This window comes from Accipiter gentilis, chromosome 21, assembly GCF_929443795.1.
Source record: "Accipiter gentilis chromosome 21, bAccGen1.1, whole genome shotgun sequence".
Taxonomy (NCBI): domain Eukaryota; kingdom Metazoa; phylum Chordata; class Aves; order Accipitriformes; family Accipitridae; genus Astur; species Astur gentilis.
Window position 1 is genome coordinate 259130 of NC_064900.1, and position 19579 is coordinate 278708.

The 19579-nt window shown below is 41.4% G+C and overlaps 1 protein-coding gene across 4 annotated transcripts in view; it reads left to right on the plus strand.

Annotated features, from left to right (window-relative positions):
* The window catches only part of LOC126048821 (ephrin type-B receptor 5), a 78596-nt gene that overhangs the window by 9724 nt on the left and 49293 nt on the right, over positions 1 to 19579 (plus strand). For 3 of the 4 annotated variants that reach the window (XM_049824262.1, XM_049824260.1, XM_049824259.1), the window contains exon 2: positions 9743 to 9961. In XM_049824262.1, coding sequence (XP_049680219.1) covers positions 9868 to 9961 — 94 coding nt within the window. In that variant the 5' untranslated portion in view covers positions 9743 to 9867. Of the gene's footprint in view, positions 1 to 9742; positions 9962 to 16174; positions 16248 to 19579 lie in introns of those variants that run through there. The other variant, XM_049824261.1, reaches the window with a different exon arrangement.

A 19579-nucleotide genomic window follows, 5' to 3' on the forward strand; every position in this document is an offset into this window, starting at 1 on the left:
CTTAATCATTACTAAAGGGCTTTGCAAACTTTTGTCCACAAAGAGCAGTTTAAGAAAGGTATTCTCAGTTTGGTTTTTACCCTCCATTGTATATTTTGAGTGTTTGTGCATAGATCTTGGTTCATATATTTCTAGCCATGCCATGTAAGGCTACATTCTGAATTTAAAATGGGAAACAGCATTAGTATAAAACGTACATTTTCTTAGGCTTATCCATATTTTACTTTTGCAAGCCACTCTGACTTTTCCCCCACTCAACCCTTCAGGCCCTTGATTTCTTTTCCGGCATCCTGACAGTGCCTTTAAGGCCCTTTTGCACCCCTGTGCTTGGTTTGTCTTATGCACATTTGCAGATGCTCTCACAGACTTGGTCAGCAAATGTCAAGGGTATTTGTTTGATTTGTGGCCTTGCATGTCTAGCCATTGCTAACACTGTGCTTGACATCTTTATCATCCATCAGCAATCAGAACTTGGTATATAATAAAACTTTGATTTCAGATGAAAAAGAAGCAAGTTCAGTATTGCTGAGTAGATGAGAACATGATTTTAGGGACATATTCTTTACATCACACATCCTTTGTTTAAATACTGTTCGTGAAAAAGTTTATTTCCCTTCCCTTTTTTAATGCCAAAATAGTATGCATCTCTTTCCTTGTTGTTTTCAAACTTATTCTGTCACAAGATTACTGTGAAATTTGAAGTGTTTACTTAAACTTAGCTCTTGCCAGTTGTACTGGAGAAGGAAATGGCAATTTTCAAAGAATTTTTACTACCACAGAATTTTTTCACCTAGAAGTTAATAATGTGGCCATCTTCAGGGCTACCCAAGTCAAATGCCCTAAACATAAAATTCTGTGCTTAGAATTTTGGAAATACAGCCTTTTACACAGTGCTTGAGAAGGGTTTGCTGCTGCGCCCTAGAGCTTGTAAATTACCTATTTTTTTCCTCTGTAAAGCCTTATGTCTTCCTTTTATGCAGATAAAAGTATACTTGTTAAAGGTAAATCATACTTGAAGTTGAAAACATTGTGTTTATTTCCACACAGATAAAAGTGCATTGCAAGGATCTGTACACAGTTGTACTGAGAGAAGTTTCCTGAGAAATTAGAGTAAAATTGATAAAAGCACAGTGAAACCATACCCAATAGGTACAGCTGTTATCTTCTCTTTCCATCAAAGAAGATAAATGTGATGGGCAGTTGCTGATTTTTTTTCTCCCTCTTTCTGCAGTCTCCTTTATTTACTGTATGAAAATTCAAAGGGAGTAATTTCTGTATCACTCCAATTCCTATTATTTTTTAGGAGAGTTTCTATCAGGCAAGTGATGGATAACATACACAACAATGCATTTCTTCACATTTTTCATTCTATAATATTACTATTATTCTAGAGCTGGGATTTTGCTTCCCGGTGTTAATGTTAGAAACTTGAGTACAGTTACCAATGTTTCTTTGAAAAGTACATGAATCACTATAAAAATTGTCAATTAAGTCTTGTGAGGTGGGAAGAGATTTTATTAAGGAGCTTTGTTGTACTTAATATGCACGTAATTCAAGAACCTAATAAGCAGGTGGAAGAAAGAATCTGTATCTTTAATAAAATAAAAAATTTTCTAGATTGTAATAGTTTCAAGAGATCCGTGTCCATCTTGTTAGGCATAGCAGAAACATTATGGGGAGATTCTGCAGAAACACAGGGTAGCGGTGAATGAATTTTGGTTAGAAAGATAAACTGGAATCACAAGCAAAGCTGTGAGGCTTCTCTAGCCAAGTATATGTGTTATGGCAGAGAAGAGAGATTTAAAGGAAAGCACTGTGTTTATCTATAGAAATGCTAACATGGCCACCCGTATGGGTTGGAAGACAGCACAGAGGCTCAGAACCTCCCCAGATACCTTTAGGCTGCACCTAAGGAGTCATCTGGAACGGGCTGTTTAGCTGTCCCTATCTCCCTTTTTTAATTAGTGCAGATCTTAGGTACCTACTGAAGATAATTCAGCTCAGTCCACTGACTGTAGAGCTTGTCTGAGTGATTATGCTTCTAATTTGGGCACGCTATCTGAGCCCTGAGTCTTAATAAAAATTCATGAAAATAAGCATCTGTTCCCTTTAAGGGCTATGGAGGTTCTTAACTTGGATCCCACTAGGAAATGGATAGTCAGAGCATGGAAGATCAGCTTCAAGACTCCTGGTGTTTCTGCCGTAAACAAAGAAATTAATCCCTTTCTTTGGAGAACATTCAAAATCAACCTTTGGATTGTCGTTGTAAACTTAAAGAATCCCAAAAGACATAGCCGCAACCCTATTTAGATAATATGTAAGAAACAAATGATCAAGCCAGCTAGTGGAAATCTTTTATGAAGTAAGTTGTTGAGGAAGAATTCCTTTAAGCTTAGTTATACATTAGCACCTAGAGCCTTTCTCTCAAAATTAAACTAATAAACTGAATGGTCCATAAAAAATCCACAAGGCTTTGATACCTATTCCACTCTCAGATATTTTAAAAATATTTTGGAGTCATTCAAAATAATTTCAAATAGTAACGGAGGATAAAAGGATATACAGCAACTATTGAAATGATTTATATATTTAATTAAACATTTCCCTGTGCTGCTATATGTGCCCTAGTGATAATTTTTTTTTGAAGAAAAACACATTAACTTCATAATATTCAAACTCTGAGCAGTAAATTATCTGTTGCTCTCCCTCCATTCACTTCCTGTTTGGGGTGTGGAAAGATTTGTATGAATAGCCATTATTGTAATTATTGTCTAAGAAAGAAGATAGGCAGTATTATGTCATGCTCAAAGTGTTGCACAGGCATTGAGTGACAGGTTTTCACAACAGCATTGTGAGATTTAACCTTGTGAGATGTGTGACCATAGTGGCAAGGGCATCTCAGTGGTGAAGGAGCAGTTATAGTAGGAGAGAACTGGGGGAAATAAGAGAAGAAGGCCTCTTGCTTGATTTATAACACTATCATGGTTCCTTATTTATCATGAATGAGAAATACTAATTCTATTTTTTGTACTCTGCCTAAATGTGATGAATCAGTGTGCAGCACAAATTAATTGGAATAGTAGTTTATTGACTCTCCCAGATGTTGTGCTCATTTATCTTTTTAATACTTCTCACTGAGAGATATTTAGCTGTTCTGAGTCCTAGTGCAAAACATGTAAGAGGAAGAAAGACTGTGCCTGCACATGTACAGCATTTACTCTGCCCTGAAGAATTTTTGAGGTGCATTTATTTTGCATCTAGATGCTTTGTGTGAGGAAGAAGTATGACAAATATGAGGGAAATCTGTTGAATCAAGTGTAGCAGAGGGAGGCTATACCCATATAATGATTTCTACTGTGAAATAGGCTTAGAGGAGTTGGTTAACAATGGAGGAAAAAGCATTGTTCCAGTGGGAGGAAACAAGAGGATTTGAAAAAGTTCTTGGGACAGTTAAGAAGAATAGAAAGAGTAAAAATCTGACAGTGTTGCAATTTCAGCTTCTGTTAGCAGAACAATTTAAAATACGTAAAAGTACTTTGTTGCATAGGGATAGATATCTTTTAAAATCTGTTGCAAGTTCAAAACAGGGACCAGATAAATTCGTAAAGAGATACTAAAGGGAATGGATTGGGGTATACTCTCTAGCAACCCTAGTCTTGTATTTCTGCATGCTGTAGGAATAGGAGGGAAGTGGACCACATAGAGGCCAGGCTTGCAAGCTGTCTCCAAATACCACCTCTTCCTGGCACTGGAGATAGCTAAAACTTGGGTTAGATGGATGTTGATCTGCTTCAGTGTTCTTTCTTGTGTTTTGAAATGTAGTTTGCACTAAAGCATGCAGAATTGTTGACCGCACATTCAAAAACACAAGTGTTCTCGCAATAAGGAAGGCTGTCAGGAGCTCTTAATTAAGAGCTGACAATTTTTATATTGTGTTGACAGCCCTATTGTTTCCATTTGCCTCCATGCCTCCTGGGAATGAGATACTTGGACCAGTATTGGAGTTGGGATTTCTACAAAGTAATGCAGGATGGAGCATCCTCTCTGCAGTGGATCAAGCTCCTGTCACCTTTTAGGGAATAGAGTTTTGGAACTGCCCTTAGATCTCCTGTAGGAATTGGGGGCTATGGGACTAACAGTTCTTCCTACTGCCTCTGGTTTGCTCTACTTTTACAGAACTCAAAGAAACAGCTACATTCCCTGCATGGAGAGGAAGGACCTGTCAGGCCCTCATCTTTTCTCCAGGAGGCTTGTGCAGTGCCCGAACAATCCTAGCTTTTTTCTTAATCCTAAAGGCATACCTGAATTCCTCCTGCACCACCAGAGAGGTGCATGGTTCAGATGAATGCTTAACTGTTATTTGATGTCAGGTTCTGCAGGTGGTACCTGTCAGAGGGAAATAGGGTCAATGTGTATTACTTTCTGATCTGTGTCTACATATCATCTGCATACTAAGCTAGAACATGCTTCAGCAAAGGTCTATCTAAAGACTTATGGGTGGAATCAAAAGGATTAGAAAGCAAGGGGTTTTCTTTAATGCTTAGGTCCAGCAGAACCTGTGGCCAGCAGAGAAATAATACAGTTTATCTAGTTGTCACTATTCATGATTGGTCTCAGAGTGCCAGGCAAACCCAGAAGAAAAAAAGCAGTCCATTCTAAGGAGATCCTTCTTAGGTTTGTCATGCGAATGACCACTTCCATCAAGGCTCAAGACATATGCCATTGTTGTACTCTAAAATATGTGACTACACAAACCTAGGAGCAAATCTGCTTCCCTTCTAATAAAAACACATGCACTGATGGAAGACAATTTTGAATCAATGCTGACCTATTTAGCAACACTAGTGCCCTGTGGCTCTTCAGGTATTGTCACTGACAGTGCTTAAACTTTGAGGGAGTCCTTTATTTGCATAAGCAAACTGCTGCGGAGATACTGGCTGCATGAAATACTTAATACAGGATGGTGCTGTGGTTTCAGCCCAGCCGGTAACAAAGCACTGGGCAGCCACTCGCTCGCTGCCCCCCCCCCCCCGCCGCCCCGGACATGGTGGGATGAGGAGAAAATATAACGGCAGGCTCGTGGGTCGAGACAAGGACAGGGAGGGATCACTCCCCACATATGGTCACGGGCAAAAGACAGGCTCAACTTGGGGAAGGAACTAAATCAGTTTAATTTGCTACCAATCAAATCAAAACAAGGATATTAGGAAGTAAAACCCAACCTGAGAACACCTTCCCCCCGGGGAGCCGTCCCTCCTTCCCGCCTCAACTCCACTCCCCGTTCTCTCCACCTTGCCCCTGCTGTGGCGCAGGGGAACAGGGGACGGGGACGGGGGCTGGGGTCGGTTCCTCACCCCTTGTCTCTGCCGCTCCTTCCTCCTCAGGGGAAGGAGGACTCTGCACTCGGTCCCTGCTCCGCCGTGGGCTCCGTCCCTCCCTCCCGCGGGAGACAGCCCTTCACCAACTTCTCCAACGTGGGTCCTTTCTGCGGGCTGCAGTTCCTCACAGTCTGCTCCAGCGTGGGTCCTTTCCGTAGGCTTCAGCTCTTCCCGAACTTCCTTGACATGGGTCCTTTCCGCAGGCCGATCTTCAGTCACACACTGCTCCAGCACAGGCTTTCCCATGGAGTCCTGGCCATCTTGGGGGGCATTCCCCTGCTCCAGTGTGGGCTCCTCCCTGGGCTGCAGGTGGGCATCCACTCCCCCGCTCCCCTCGATGGGCTGGGGGCGACAGCTTACCACCTCACCACGGGCTGCAGGGGCATCCCTTCCTCTGGTGCACCTCGTCCCCCTCCTCCTTCACTTGACCTAGTTTTCACAGAGAGATTCTAATCCCCCTACTCACTGCAGGTTCTCCTTCTTAAATCTGTTCTCCCACAGGTGTTACCACTCTCACTGAGGGGCTCGGCCTGGGCCAGAGGCCGGTCCAGCTTGGAGGTGGGGGAGCTTTGAGCAGCTTCTGACAGGAGCCGGCCCTGCGGCCCCTTCCCTGCTACCAAAACCCAGCCACACAAACCCAAAACAGATGGGCACAAAGCAGCCCCCTTTGTGACAGAAATCTCAAAAGCATAGACCTGTACAAGTGTCAGTTGTCCTAGTATGTATGGGAGCACTGTCGCTATCTGCCCTGTAGCACTGAGCATCATTTGCCTGGTGACTGTACTAAAGTGTTCCAACTACAAGACTGAATTCAGAAAAAGTGAGAAATTGCAGCACTGCTTCTGTCTGGTGAGAAGAAGCAGGCTGTAAACAGTGCAAGTTAAGCCAGGCGTACTATGTTTCACATTCAAGGCTTTCTAGCTCAAATGGTTTGTGTTTGCAGCCTTGTGTAGAAGAAGCTTTGAGATGCTGGGCAAAAGCTGACTCTCTTCTGTTGAGATATACAACAAAAGAGAGCAAAGATGCCCAAAGAAGCTGGGGAATCTCCATCCTTGGAGACGTTCAAAACTTGCCTTGACAAGCTTCCCAAAGAAGCTGGTTGCTCAGCTAAGAAACCAGGATTCTTTAAAATACTGGTGATGGTTGTATTCATCTGTCATATTGGGATCTTGAACATAATTAAATTTTGGTAATCCACATACCAGCGATGGTGCCAAAGTAAACAGTCATGATGGCATTGGTGAATAACATAAGGAGATAACCTGGATACTTCTATCTCCTGTCTCTTGGAGCTTGGTACTAAAACAAAGGCAACACATAACTGGTCTTTTCTGACTGCTTGGGATCTTCACTGTTTTATAGGGTTGAATTATTAAAAGATATTTGGATCCTCAGGAACTGTCATGCTTTTCAGATGCTTTATGATTTTCAGGACTTCCAAGGAGTTGGAGATCATTCCACTAGCCGAGGAAGTATATGCCCCCAAATGGTTTAGAATCCTTTATGGAAGGGTTAGCATAAGAAGGATTGACAGGTGGTACATGGGTGGCAAGTTCTATGTAGCTGGAAGAGAGAGAGGATGAGAAGGGGTATTTAAGGAAGTTTGTTGAAAGATCCTGTGCAGGGAAGGTGTATTACTTTGCAGTTGGATTTGGAGGAGAATTGGGGGATAGTGGATTCTGTAGCAAGGAGAGGTGATATGTCTGAGAGTGGTTTTGGAAGTAACAAGCTGAGAAGGCCATGGAAAGGTGCTTGTGTGGACAAGAGAAGAGGGTGGTTTAAGGGTTGGGATGGTTTGAGGTTTCTGTTTAAGTAGTTTGGTGTAGAGAAGAAATAGTAGGAGAACTGAAGAATGAAAGATGAGTGTCTTTGGGTGTAGTCAAATTCTGCACACATCAAGTGCTGGGGGGAAGGGTAGGGCACTGGTTAGCAATTTAGGGGCTTGGTACTCTTTAATTCAGAGAGGCTAGTGCTTCCCTCCTACTCTGCCTTAAATGCTTCCATAATGTTCTCCTCTATCCTTCATTGTGGAGTAAGCATTTTTCATTGAGGTGTGGAAGAGGCAGAATAATAAAAAAATTGACAGATTTACCTTTTTTAACTGCTAAATCAAAGCCAGCTCTTTGGTTTAGCCACAATTTATTTCAGCAAAAAATAATTTTCAAGTCTAATCCAGACAAAGGCTGTATGATGCCTCATGAAGAGCAGTGCAACATTGCTGGGATACGGTGTCTACCAGGGTAAGCTGAATAGATACTGTAAGAGAGATGTGCAGGTAGGGAGGGAAGGAGAAAAATTGGTTTCCTTGGAGCCAGAAATTATTTTGTGCCTGCTTCTTGGTAGCAGGGTGGTAGCAAACTGATTTCCTCCTCACATATTGCCTAGTAATTTCAAGACTTTGGCCTGAGATCCAGCAGCCAGAGCATATTTGGGTTCTGCTTCCTGCTCTGCCACTCATAAGTTATGTGACACTGAGAAATTCTGATTTGTGGGCTGTTTTCAAACCTTCTGTAATGAATGTAGTCTTATTGACTGAAATGAAAGTTTTCTTCAGTTTATTTGACCTCTGTTTCTGCATCTGTTTGCCTTCGAAATAAATGTTTGAAAGTCCCCATCTCTCAGGATGTTGGCTGGCCTAAAAAAAAGGCTTTTAGATGTTACAGTGTCATAGATTGACTGGTAGTACAAATGCGGAGTATTCATGTCTCCGTGTAATCATGCAGGCTAGATTCCAGTGTACCCAGTCTTGTGTTTGGTGGCTCAGGCAGTAGTCTTCAGCCCTGTTCCTGGAGACCACTGCTATGTGGTTGGATAGCTCTTTCTGTAAAGAAGGGGTTTCTGATAATTCAGCCTGGAATTTCTCCTTTTACAGTTTCATCCAGTAGTGTTTTTCTTCTGTGGTGTATACATGCTTCATAAACTAATGTGCAGTACCTGTATTATATCAATCCTCCCATTTAATCTTCATTTTTCCTCAGGTATACTTAACTGATTTTATTTTTCTCTTTCCTCATAAATAATGAATCAAGGTTTTTGCTTTTTCCTGAGGTCTTTTTCGTTTCCTTATGTTTTAGTGATGCTCGGTGTGCTTTTGGTTTATTTGTGTTTGGTGCTCTAGGTTCTCATTAGGGACAGAGTAAGAGAGAACTGTTCCATCCTGTCCAGTAATTTCTCTCCCTCTTTAGTAAAGCAAATCAAATTGCACTCCATTGCCCTTTCTCATACTCCCCAGGCTGCTTTTTTCTCTGCTATGCCGAACTTGCTCAAATCCCCCATTGCTAGGTTTTCAGATAATTGCAGTGAGGCTGCCCCTTTTAATTACAACTCTCCTCTCCCCTATTGCAGCCAAGTTATTGAGCCATTTCTCTGTATTGCCTGAGACATTTTTCCTTCTCTTTAGCTACGCTTCACTGTCTCACTGAAGATATTGAAGTGTTTTCAATGCTCTGCGCAAAGAGCACCTAAAGAAACAAAACATACTGGCTTTTTGCATGTAACCTACATATTACCATGATATTTTTTCTCGTGGGCTAAGAATTGGGCAAATGGATCCAGAAATACCTTGCTTAGCAAAATTACTGTGCTGGGCCGAACTAATGCAGTGCTGGATTACACTACATGCTGCTCCCTGACTGTGAGATAAGCCTTTATGTCAGGTTCTTAATGGTGGTGGTGGAGTTTTGTTTGGTTTTGTTTGGATTTTTTTCCCACTTAAGATAATACATTTGGACTTGTGTGCTTTTCCTGGCTGTAACTATTTGACCTTAAATATCACGTTTGCTTCCTCACCTACGACATATTAATGGGAAAAATACTGTCCAGCTTCAATAGTGTTGTACAGTCATATGCTTAAAGGGACAAATGCCTGCATCTGAAATGCGGTTACAAGTGTGGCAGCAGTGCAGATTTGTATTGTCATAAATGGTGAAAACTCTCCTGTCAAGGCTACTGCCCTGCAGAGTCCTGAAAAGGCAAAGCATAAATTGTAAGAGACAGAATTTGGAAAGCATACAGGAGAAATGGAATGGAGACCTTCCAAGAGACATTGCCAAAGATGCAAAGGGTCAGGACTTAAGTAAGAATACAGCCTATATTGTGGGACAGATTAACATTGATCTGGAAACCCCACTGTCACTGATGCCATGAATGTCTCAAAATCTCTGTGTACTGTCAGTATACAAAACAACTGGGACTGAAGACCTGAGGGGTGAGAGATGTGGGTATATGGTAAATACTGGGTCTGTGCCACTCTTTTTCACGTGTATCTCAGAAGTAGTAAAAGATGGAGTGGGTGTATAAAAACAGCCAGTTCTGTATTATTGTGACCTGATTTCTGTTTCCACCTTCTGTTTTTTCTTAACCAGTATTTCTGTGGGAAGGCCTCTGTGCTTTGATTTGGGAAGATATTAAAACATTCCAAGAAATCTCTGACCATTTCAAGGGAGTGGTGTGTGTTTTTTGGAGATGGTGGTATCTACAGAGAATCTTCATGGATTCTAATGCTGGCATCAGTGCAAGAAGAGTGGCAGGAATGTGTTGGCTCTGGGTGGTCTGCTTCCTTCATGTAGTCACCTCGCTAGAAGGTAAGAACAGATTTTATATAATGCAACAACTTAAAGTTTTCTCTAAGGGAAAAGAAGTGTGCTCTCCAGTATGCTTATCCTAGTCCAGATGAGCATTGAGCACATGTCTTTTGGTGTGATGGTTGATCACTATCTCATGAGGTGTAAAAAGATATTAGTATTGTTTCTAGTGGGACTGGCAAACCCTCTTATGAAGGAATATTAATGAACATTCCTACTAGCTATCTCAGAAGCAACAGTCCTAAAGAATAAAACTTTTGCCCTGGGAATAAGCTCCTTGTTTATGCTTTGTGTGTATTTGATGCTTGTGTTCCTACTCTTCCACCATGTTTGTTTTGTGAAACAATCTTTCGATGCTTATGCTGTTCTACAAGGCAGCATTCAGTGGGCTGAAATCAGGAATTTTTGTCTCTGCCATCTGAGCAGCTTGCCTCATATAATAGATATGGAGAGAATGCTTTGCATTAACAAGAAGAGGCAGTTTGCGTTCAGCCAGCAGAGGAGAGGAGGGAGACAGCAGTGAAGACAGGATAGAGAAAAGGTGGGCAGGGGAAAAGAGAGGCCAAGAAAACTGTAGAAGAAAGAGCATATGATAGGAAGGAGGGTGATGAGAGCAGGAGATAAGATGAGAGCTATGGGAGAGAGTTAGAGAAGGGCAGAAGTATTGTAAACAATCCTCTTGTTTGTTCCAAGAAATATCCTTGCAGCTACATGTGCTCAATGAACTGCACAGCTTTGTGATGAATGTTCATCTCTTGCATACGTGAAAGCCTCTGAAAAAAAAGGCTTGGTTTTTTCTTATTAATAATGAAGAGGAAACATTGTTAAAGCATCCCTTCTCTAAATAGGAGGGGAAGGGAGTGGGAGGGAGTTCAGAGAGGAAATAATTGATGTAAGATTATAATACAAATTCTTAAATCTCTGCAACTCTGTTAATTGCTGATTTTAAAAATTATTTTACAGAGTACTATGTTATTCCTTAGTATAACTGGTAGAGGAACTGAGGTGGAAGGGGAAGAAAAAACGTCCATTCTTTGCAAATATGTAGTATCTCAGTGATGCCTGTAGGAATGGATGTTTTTGGATTTCGGAGATTGCTCCTGTAAGTTTGTAGAGAGAAAAGAATTTAGAAAACACTGTGTGATACAGCTTCACAGATCACATGGTTGAATTGCCTGGATTAAAATAGGACAATAAAATTCTGCCTGTGGAGATGAAGCAGTAAAGGTGCCCATGAGCTGAATTTCAACTCTGAATTCAGAGTCGGGGGAGTCAGCACCTTGCATTGTGACTGTACTACATGGTCCTAGGATTGCACTCCAAAGCTAATTTGCATCTCAGAGGTAAGTATTTTTGTTGTGGTCAAAAGTCCAAGAAGAATTATACATTAGGGGAAGGAAAGTCTGATGATAACTACTGAGTTACCCATAAGGAAGAAAAAAGGCCCACGGCCATTTTGTTGACTCATTATTATACATAGTAGAAACTTGAACTTCAGGTTTCACATTTAAGTTGAAAAATACAGGGAATATCCAGTTTGGTCTTTAGGTTTTTTAAAGGTTTCTTAGAAATTTTAGATGGTGTATAAAATATGTCTTGCCTCTAACTGAAGGGGATTGACTGACTGGAGAAATCAATCAAGGTAATTCTTCTTCCAAGTGTTTCTCAGGCATTTGAGTTAGATTTAAACAGTATGAATGTAAATCACTTTTTTCCTTAAACTAAGCTTTGTTTGAAATTTTCTAACAGGAGAAAAACAATATTGATAAAATCTTAATGTAAATTGTTAAGAAAAGAAAGAGAAGCTGTAGAGAGGGGAAGAAAAGTAGACAAAGTATTCAAACCATCTTTCTATGCATTCTGAAGAGAGCAAATACTTTTTATGCAGAATGCTTTTTAGATAGAAGGAAGGCAGTACCCTTTTGCAGGACCTAATGGGACTTTAAACCCCTTTAGGACTCAGAAGTAAGGAAGTTCTTGTAAGCAATTGAAAATGTTTTTGTTGTTATTGTTGTTGTTTTTCATACATAAAAAGGAATCATTAGGCTGAACTTATTTGATACAGATCTAATATTTGGACACACTGATTTCACTAGGAACGAGTATGTCTGTCCAGAATTTTCCAGGCATGATTTTTAGATTAGAAAAAACCTGCATGGGAAGCATAAGGGGAAACTGTTTTGCAAACAGAAGACATTTCTAAATGTATTATTTTAGCTTTATAAAAGGAAACAAAATTGCATTTCCCAATGTTTATGGCTCTGCAAGAGTTTTTGAGGTTTTAGTTTGGCGAGCGTTATTTTTGAGCTACATGCTGGATGAAAAAATAGATTTTTTTCCTTTTTCTCAAAAATACATAAAGAAATACACAGAAATTTTATTTCTGTGAGTATCTATATATGTATGTAATTACTGTCTACAGTTTAACATTTTTGTAGGTTAACCTTTCTGATTGTAAAAGTTAATGAAACACAGAATTAAAGAATGCCTGATGGGCTACAGTTAAAATAGCTGAGAACAAGTGATAACTTGCTAATGAAATAGCTCTTACTAAGGCAGAGAGTTGAATTTTCTGTGGAATATTGGTTTTGCTTTGACTGAGGTATAAATGTTTACAGCTGTAAACACAAGCGGAGTTCATTTTGCAGAACTCATTAAATATGTTCCAAAGGAATGATGTTTTCTGCATGTGAGTGACTGCATTTATTTTGCAACAAACTCTCCAGCCTGCAGAATGGCTGGACAGCCTTTCTAAATATCATCCAGAAGTTCAAGATATAGAGAGGATTATTCTTCTGCTTTGATAGAAACTTTTTGATTAAAAGTTTCTCCTTAGCAAAAGGGAATATGCAAGAAAAAGGTTGTGAGGTCAGGCATTCTTATTTAATTTTTTCCCCTTTCTTTTCTACTAGCTGGTTGTCATCTTGGGCTATTGAAAATAATGTACTGATTTCTCAAATTGGCTTGACTTTGAAGTGCAGGAAAACTATACTTTCCTCAAGGGTAATCTTCAGAGTAAAAAATACCGTTGCTTTTTGTTTTATTATATACAAAGAAAGGTTTAAATGGATGTTATTTTACTTCAGGGGAAAAAGTCAAATTAGCTTTTTACTTCAGTTGCTTGTGATTCACATGCTTTGTCATTAACATGAGTTATTAAAATCCTAGCAAAGGTTTTCTGTTATGTTCTTCCCGGTTCGTTCCTGACAGTCCCCTGCATGCCAAAATCTTTGCCACATGCTTGGAAAGCGCAGGGCAGAGGAATCTCCTATTGTAGATATTCAGAAGGTGAATGGTACTGGGCTGGATGTGCTGCCTTTTTTTAAGAGGAGGGGTGTTTGGGTTATCCCATTGGTCAGTCTCAGCAGCTCCACTTGATTTGGTTTGTCCCACAATAGATTTCTCTGTAGTCCCTCTGCTAGGACATTCCCATTCCCAGGTATGTACCATAGCCCTGTGTTGAAACTGTTCACAAGCTGCAGGCTAGCTCTTGCTGCTTGGAGGCCAGTAGCACAGTAGAAGCTATTCGTGCTGCAACTAACACCGTTTATATTCAAAGCTAATTAAAGCTTCAAAGAAAAGGAACAGCATTCTTGTAATATACAGTATCTGGGACTTTCAGTATATGCTTCAGTGAAACCTTGGAAGACCCAAGCTCATTTTTTAATGTTTATGAAGAAAGATAGGCAGGAAAACATAGATAAACTTTAAAAATCTCACTGTACTGTCATCAAAAGTAGCCAGTTTGATGGCAGTGGCAATTAGATAAGTTCTAGACTCAATAGTGGGTGTTTGCAGACTGAATCTCTTAAGCTGTGGAAGAATACCTATTATATTGTATTACTAGGAAAGTTGTAGATAATAGTTTAATTTGATTCATATACAAAGTTGAAACTAAGCATTTAATGTAATTTTTTTTTATTTCCTGATGTCTGCATTTCCTGACATTAGCAGAGGAATTAGTGCAATATGCTAATCCTGGCAGTTTCCCTAGACCTTAAACAAAAGAATAGGGGAAGTAAAGAGAAAAATACACAGTCATTCACAAAGCTTAAAAGCTACGCTACCTTGCAAATAGCTGTGTATTTCTATATCCTCAACCATTTGGCTGTCATTTCTCTCTTTCACAGATGGAACATAACTCCTGATTGGGGGGTGAGAATTCCTCCATGCATGATGTTCTGATAGTGTCAGCATTTTGCTCTGACATGACAAGTAGTTAAAAAATATTATACTTCATGGAACTCACTAAATACATATCCCATTGGCTCCAAATAACTTTTTTTATTAATTGCATTAGAGTACAGAAGTAATACAGGAACATTCATTGCAGGAATGGCTTCACAATATGGCTTTATCCAAGAAAAAATCAAACTCCTTTGTCTCATATAGGTTGGTTTTGTATATATTCTCTTATATTAGGAGGCATATTTTATAACTCTGTAGCTTTTTTTTCATGTTAAGTCATAGCTGAACTGTAAAAAAGAAATTTTTTGTTAAAAAGTACCAGCAATCTTTGTATTAAGTAGTTATGAACAAGTGGGATTTTTTGGCTATTTTTGTTTGATTTTTTACTTGTTTCATCAACTCATTCTTGAAAAATAAAATAGTTGTTACAGTTGCATATGTCACTAGCCATTGATATATTACTTGCTTCACCACAATAGCTGTTTGGTTTTGGAAGAAGTTCTAGTGTATTTAAGGCTTCCCAAAGGTTTCACTGTATTCTGTCTCCAAGTGATAGCCCCCATATATACATATATTTGTTCAGTTGCATGATAAAAGACTCCTCTCCCCACACTCTAAGGAGCACAGAGGAACAATGAAAGGCAGGGGAACCTGAATAACCTAATAGGGAAATCAGCACACTGTCCCAGCTTCTCCCAGGTCTTATCACAGGAGTGTGATCAGCCTGGTGAGTGGGTTCCATTAAGATAAGTCAATGGAAGTGCTCTCTGAAACACCTTGCAGTCTGCTGAGGGGGGTTACTGCCAGCAGGGGCATGGGACTTGTTATGGGATGTAGAGAAGGTCATTTGGGGCTTCTGCAAAACTTATTGTGGGTTATTTAGGGGAGGAACCATAGGTGGGGAAAGGTGTTGAGGTGGTTTTGGGGAGGATCAAGTGTGAGAAAATAGAGAGATAAGGGGTCAGTCATGTGTAAACAGTCAGTACATCTATTAGGCCTTGACATGCACCTGATCACCACAGTCTATCCTGTCTTGTTATTAAATTCAATTTTTCACTAGTTACCTGGGTGAGGAGGCTTTCTTTTATGTATATGTGTGTGTTTAAATGCCAGCAGCTGGAGTCGAACCATAGGTCATAGGGGACCATTTGTCAGTGCTGCCAGCAACTGGAGAGCCCGGAATGGATGAAAATCAAGTGCCAGGAACTCAAGTTGGACCACAGGTCATAGGATCTGTGCATTTGTGATGCTAGCAACTGGAGTGAGTGAGCTTATATGAGCTCTGATCTCTAGCAAATATCAAGCCAGACTAGCTGGTTAGTAGAGTAAATGGGTTGGGAAGCCAGGGAGAGACCAGCGAGTCTGGGGGATGAATGAGACACCTCTTTGTATGTGTGTCTCTCTGTGAGTGAGACAGCTGGAGGAGCTATCTTCTGAGGACATCAGGCGGTCCAGGCCAACTACCGGGGAGACCATAAGTTCTGGGGGTTCTTTGGGAGTCCTGTCTGTATATTGTGTATCTCCGTGCAACCGGAGACAAGATGATCCAAGGGCCACCTCCTGGGTAGGCCGAGTGTCTAAGGCCAGTTACTGGAGGAATCTGTAGTGTGTGTGCCTGTGCATGTGTTTGTATGTGTAAGTGGGGTTCTGTGGAATGGAGCAGCACTACAGCAACTGGCTATGGGCCTTGGGGGTTCACATGTCCAAGTGCCAGCAACCTAGGAGAACAAGAATCCAGGGCCAGCTACTGGGTAGACTGCATGCCTAAAACCAGTTAGTAGAGGATCAATAGCATGCCTGTGTGTGTGTGTGTGAGGGGACCTATCAGTGAGTGAGAGTGATCTATCAGTGAGTGAATACTAGGAACAGGAGTGGGGCTGCAAGCTTGAGGTGCTTATATGCGCAGGTGCCAGCAAATGGGGATACCCCAGATCCAGAGGTCAGCTACCGGAGACTGAATGTTTAAGGACAGCTATTGCAGGGATCCATACTGTATATAAATGCATATATATTTCCCACTAACAGACCTTCATCCTGACCAGCCAGAAAGGGGAGCAGGATGAGGCCGTTGGTGGTGCTCTTTCTGTTTGCATGACTGGTGAGTGTTTCTGTCTGTGTTGATCTTCGTGGCTGGCCATTTGTATATGTGCAGTGCCTACATGTGTTTGTGTGTGTGCCTACTGGGAATACCCACTCAGCCTTGCTGTTCATTGGACCTGGGGATATGGAGCTGCAAGCAGCCTTGCTTATGTGAGGTTACTGGATTTGGCAGCCCCTAACAGTATTTTTGCACAAGCCCAGAGAATGCTTTCTCTTTCCAGCCCTCTTAGAGAGCATTCGCAGTCTTCCTACTTGTTCATGTTCAAGGCATGATCATACAAGGCAGAATAAGCCCATTAATATTTCAGTTGTTTTCAAGAAGTCTGTTAAGCCAGAGAGCTTTGCTACTTGGGGCATTCAGCTGCATAGCAAGGCAAACTCCCTGAATGTTACCTTTTACCCTAGTGCCCTTTGCCTTATCTACCAATGTACATGTGCATTTGGATATATTCAGAATTCAACTGGAAAGGCCTTGAGCAACCTAGTGTACTTTAGCCTGGCCTTGAGAGGTGTGTTGATCAAGATGACCTCTATACCTCCCCTCCAGTTTGTTTCATTCTGTGATTCTATCATCTGATCATTCTTAGCACCAGCTTCTCATCCCACAGGTAATTCTTTTGCTGTATTCTCAGGATCAACCCTCTTCTCAGTGGCTATAGTTTGCCTAAACTTGGGTTGTATAATTCCCTCTTGCACCACTCCATTGTTAAGACACTGAGGACAAGTGTTCTTCAATCCAGAAAGCTGTTAGGCCATCTCTGCAATCCAGAAAGCTGTTAGGCCATCTCTGTCTTCATGAAGGTTGTCCAAGGGTCAATCATCCTTGGGTGAATTGTCATCCTCTTGCATCAGGGGTACATTTTGCCTGTAACTCAAACACTAAAGTGTCCTGCTTGAAAGTATAGGCTAACCAAAATCTGAAAATCATTAACATGCCTATTCTGAACAGCCTGATCTGTAATGGCAACTTCCAACCTCTGCCCAGTTGATCTTGATGTTGTGCAGCCCAAGAGATTGGTTTGTGGTGTAAGTGTAGACTGGTACTAGCATAAGTCTTTGGGATTTTTTTTTACCCTTTCTGGCCTGCAAGAACAGAGGATGCAGAAATGAGAGTGTAGTTAATTCTGAATTTTGTTTTACGAAGAATGTAATGAGTCTATTTGACTCTGCTATAAAAGATGATTTTTTTTTTAGTTTAGGGAAGACATATACAGGAGAACCTCTCATCAGCTATTTTTCTCTTCTTTGAACTAAAATAACAGTCTTAATAAGAAATTGGAATCTCATTCTTCAAAAATGTAAGATTAAAGCAGGAGTCGAAGAAGAATTGTCATCATTTCATGTGTTTAAAAGCCTCCAGATTGCTCTGATACCTTGCTTATTCCTCATTTTTAATCCAGAGTGCAATATTGTTCTGTTGATACTCTGAGGTCACCTCAAGAAGTGTTGTCTCTAGCAGCATCATAGACTGTTCCAGGCCTGGGTCTGATCTGATCTTGCAAGACCCTTGATTTTGAGCAAGATAGAAAGGGTGAAAGCCATTTTTCTTCCAGGTTGGTAAATTCAGCTGAAAAGATCATTGCTATCTGCACTGAAGAGCAGCAGAATACTGGTGTGGCCCAGCACACTGAGGATGTGGAATGCTACATCAGTACTAAAAAAGAGGCAAAGTGAAGGCTTATACCTGTACACTGGTATGTAGTCATTCATACTGTTAAATTATTAGCACAGTCATGGGTTTGGCCGATGCCAACTAACCTTCTAAACAGTGCCTGGGCATAGGTCAGAGGTTAGGATGGACCAAGAACCATTCCTGAGAGATGGTTTGGATGCAACCATGTACTTCTGTGGGGTTGGAGTTTTTAGCCATGTGAACATGAACCATACTGTGCCTGTTGTCCTCAGACTTAGAGAGCAGTCTAACATCTTGTTAGATTTATGAGTGTACATGCAGCTAGTGTGACTGCAGATCTGATTCAAGGCATATAGCCAGTAGGAGAGGGAGAAAAAGAAGAAAAATAGGGACTTTTGACTATAGGTGACCAAATGAGATTTATGCACACAACGTTCTTGGGTACTTTTATTATTTTTCTAATGCTTCCTGACTTAAAATACTCACTGTGAGAGTTCTGTCTGCTTCCAGCTGCCTGTATCTGTTTGCCTGTGAAATATTCATGTGCTTGATAAAGATTATCTTGCTCACTGGTGAGAAGCTGTCTGGAGAATATGCTTCCCGATAGTTGTGGCAGAGCCCGGGCTGCTGAGCAAGTCTTGTCTATTTTTTCTCTTCTTGTAATGGAATCATAGAATCATAGAATGGTTGGAGTTGGAAGGGACCTTAAAGATCATCTAGTTCCAACTCTGCTGCCTTGAGCAGGAACACCTTCCACTAGACCAGGTTGCTCAAAGACCCATCTAGCCTGGCCTTGGAACACTTCCAGGCATGGGGCATCCACAGCCTCCCTGGGCAACCTGTTCCAGTGCCTCACCACCCTCAAAGTAAAGAACTTCTTCCTTACATCTAATCTAAATCTACCCTCTTTCAGTTTAAAGCCATTACCCCTTGTCCTGTCACTATGTGCCCTTGTAAAAAGCCCCTCCCTGGCTTTCTTATAGGCCCCCTTTAGGTACTGCAAGGCTGCTATAAGGTCTTCCCAGAGCCTTCTCTTCTCCAGGCTGAACAACCCCAACTCTCTCAGCCTGTCTTCATAGGAGACATGCTCCAGCGCCCTGATCATCTTCATGGCTCTCCTCTGGACTTCCTCCAACAGATCCATGTCCTTCTTAAGTTGGGGGCCCCAGAGCTGAACGCAGTACTCCAGGTGGGGTCTCATGAGAGCGGAGTAGAGGGGGAGAATTACCTCCCTTGACCTGCTGGTCACGCTTCTTTTGATGCAGCCCAGAATGCAATTGGCTTTCTGGGCTGCAAATGCACATTGCCGGATCATGTTGAGCTTCTCGTCAACCAACATCCACAAGTCCTTCTCTGCAGGGCTGTTGTGAATCCACTCATCGCCCAGCCTGTACTTGTGCTTGGGATTGCCCTGACCCATGTGCAGGACCTTGCCCTGGCCGTGTTGGACTTCATGATGTTCGCACAGGCCCACGTCTCAAGACTGTCGAGGCATCCCTTCCCTCCAGCATTTTGACTGCACCACACAGCTTGGTGTTGCCAGCAAACTTGCTGAGGGTGCACTCATTCCCACTGTCCATGTCACCAACAAAGATGTTAAAACAGTGCCAGTCCCAATACCAACCCCTGAGGAACGCCACTTGTCACTGGTCTTCACTTGGACATTATGCTGTTGACTGCGACTCTTTGAGTGTGAC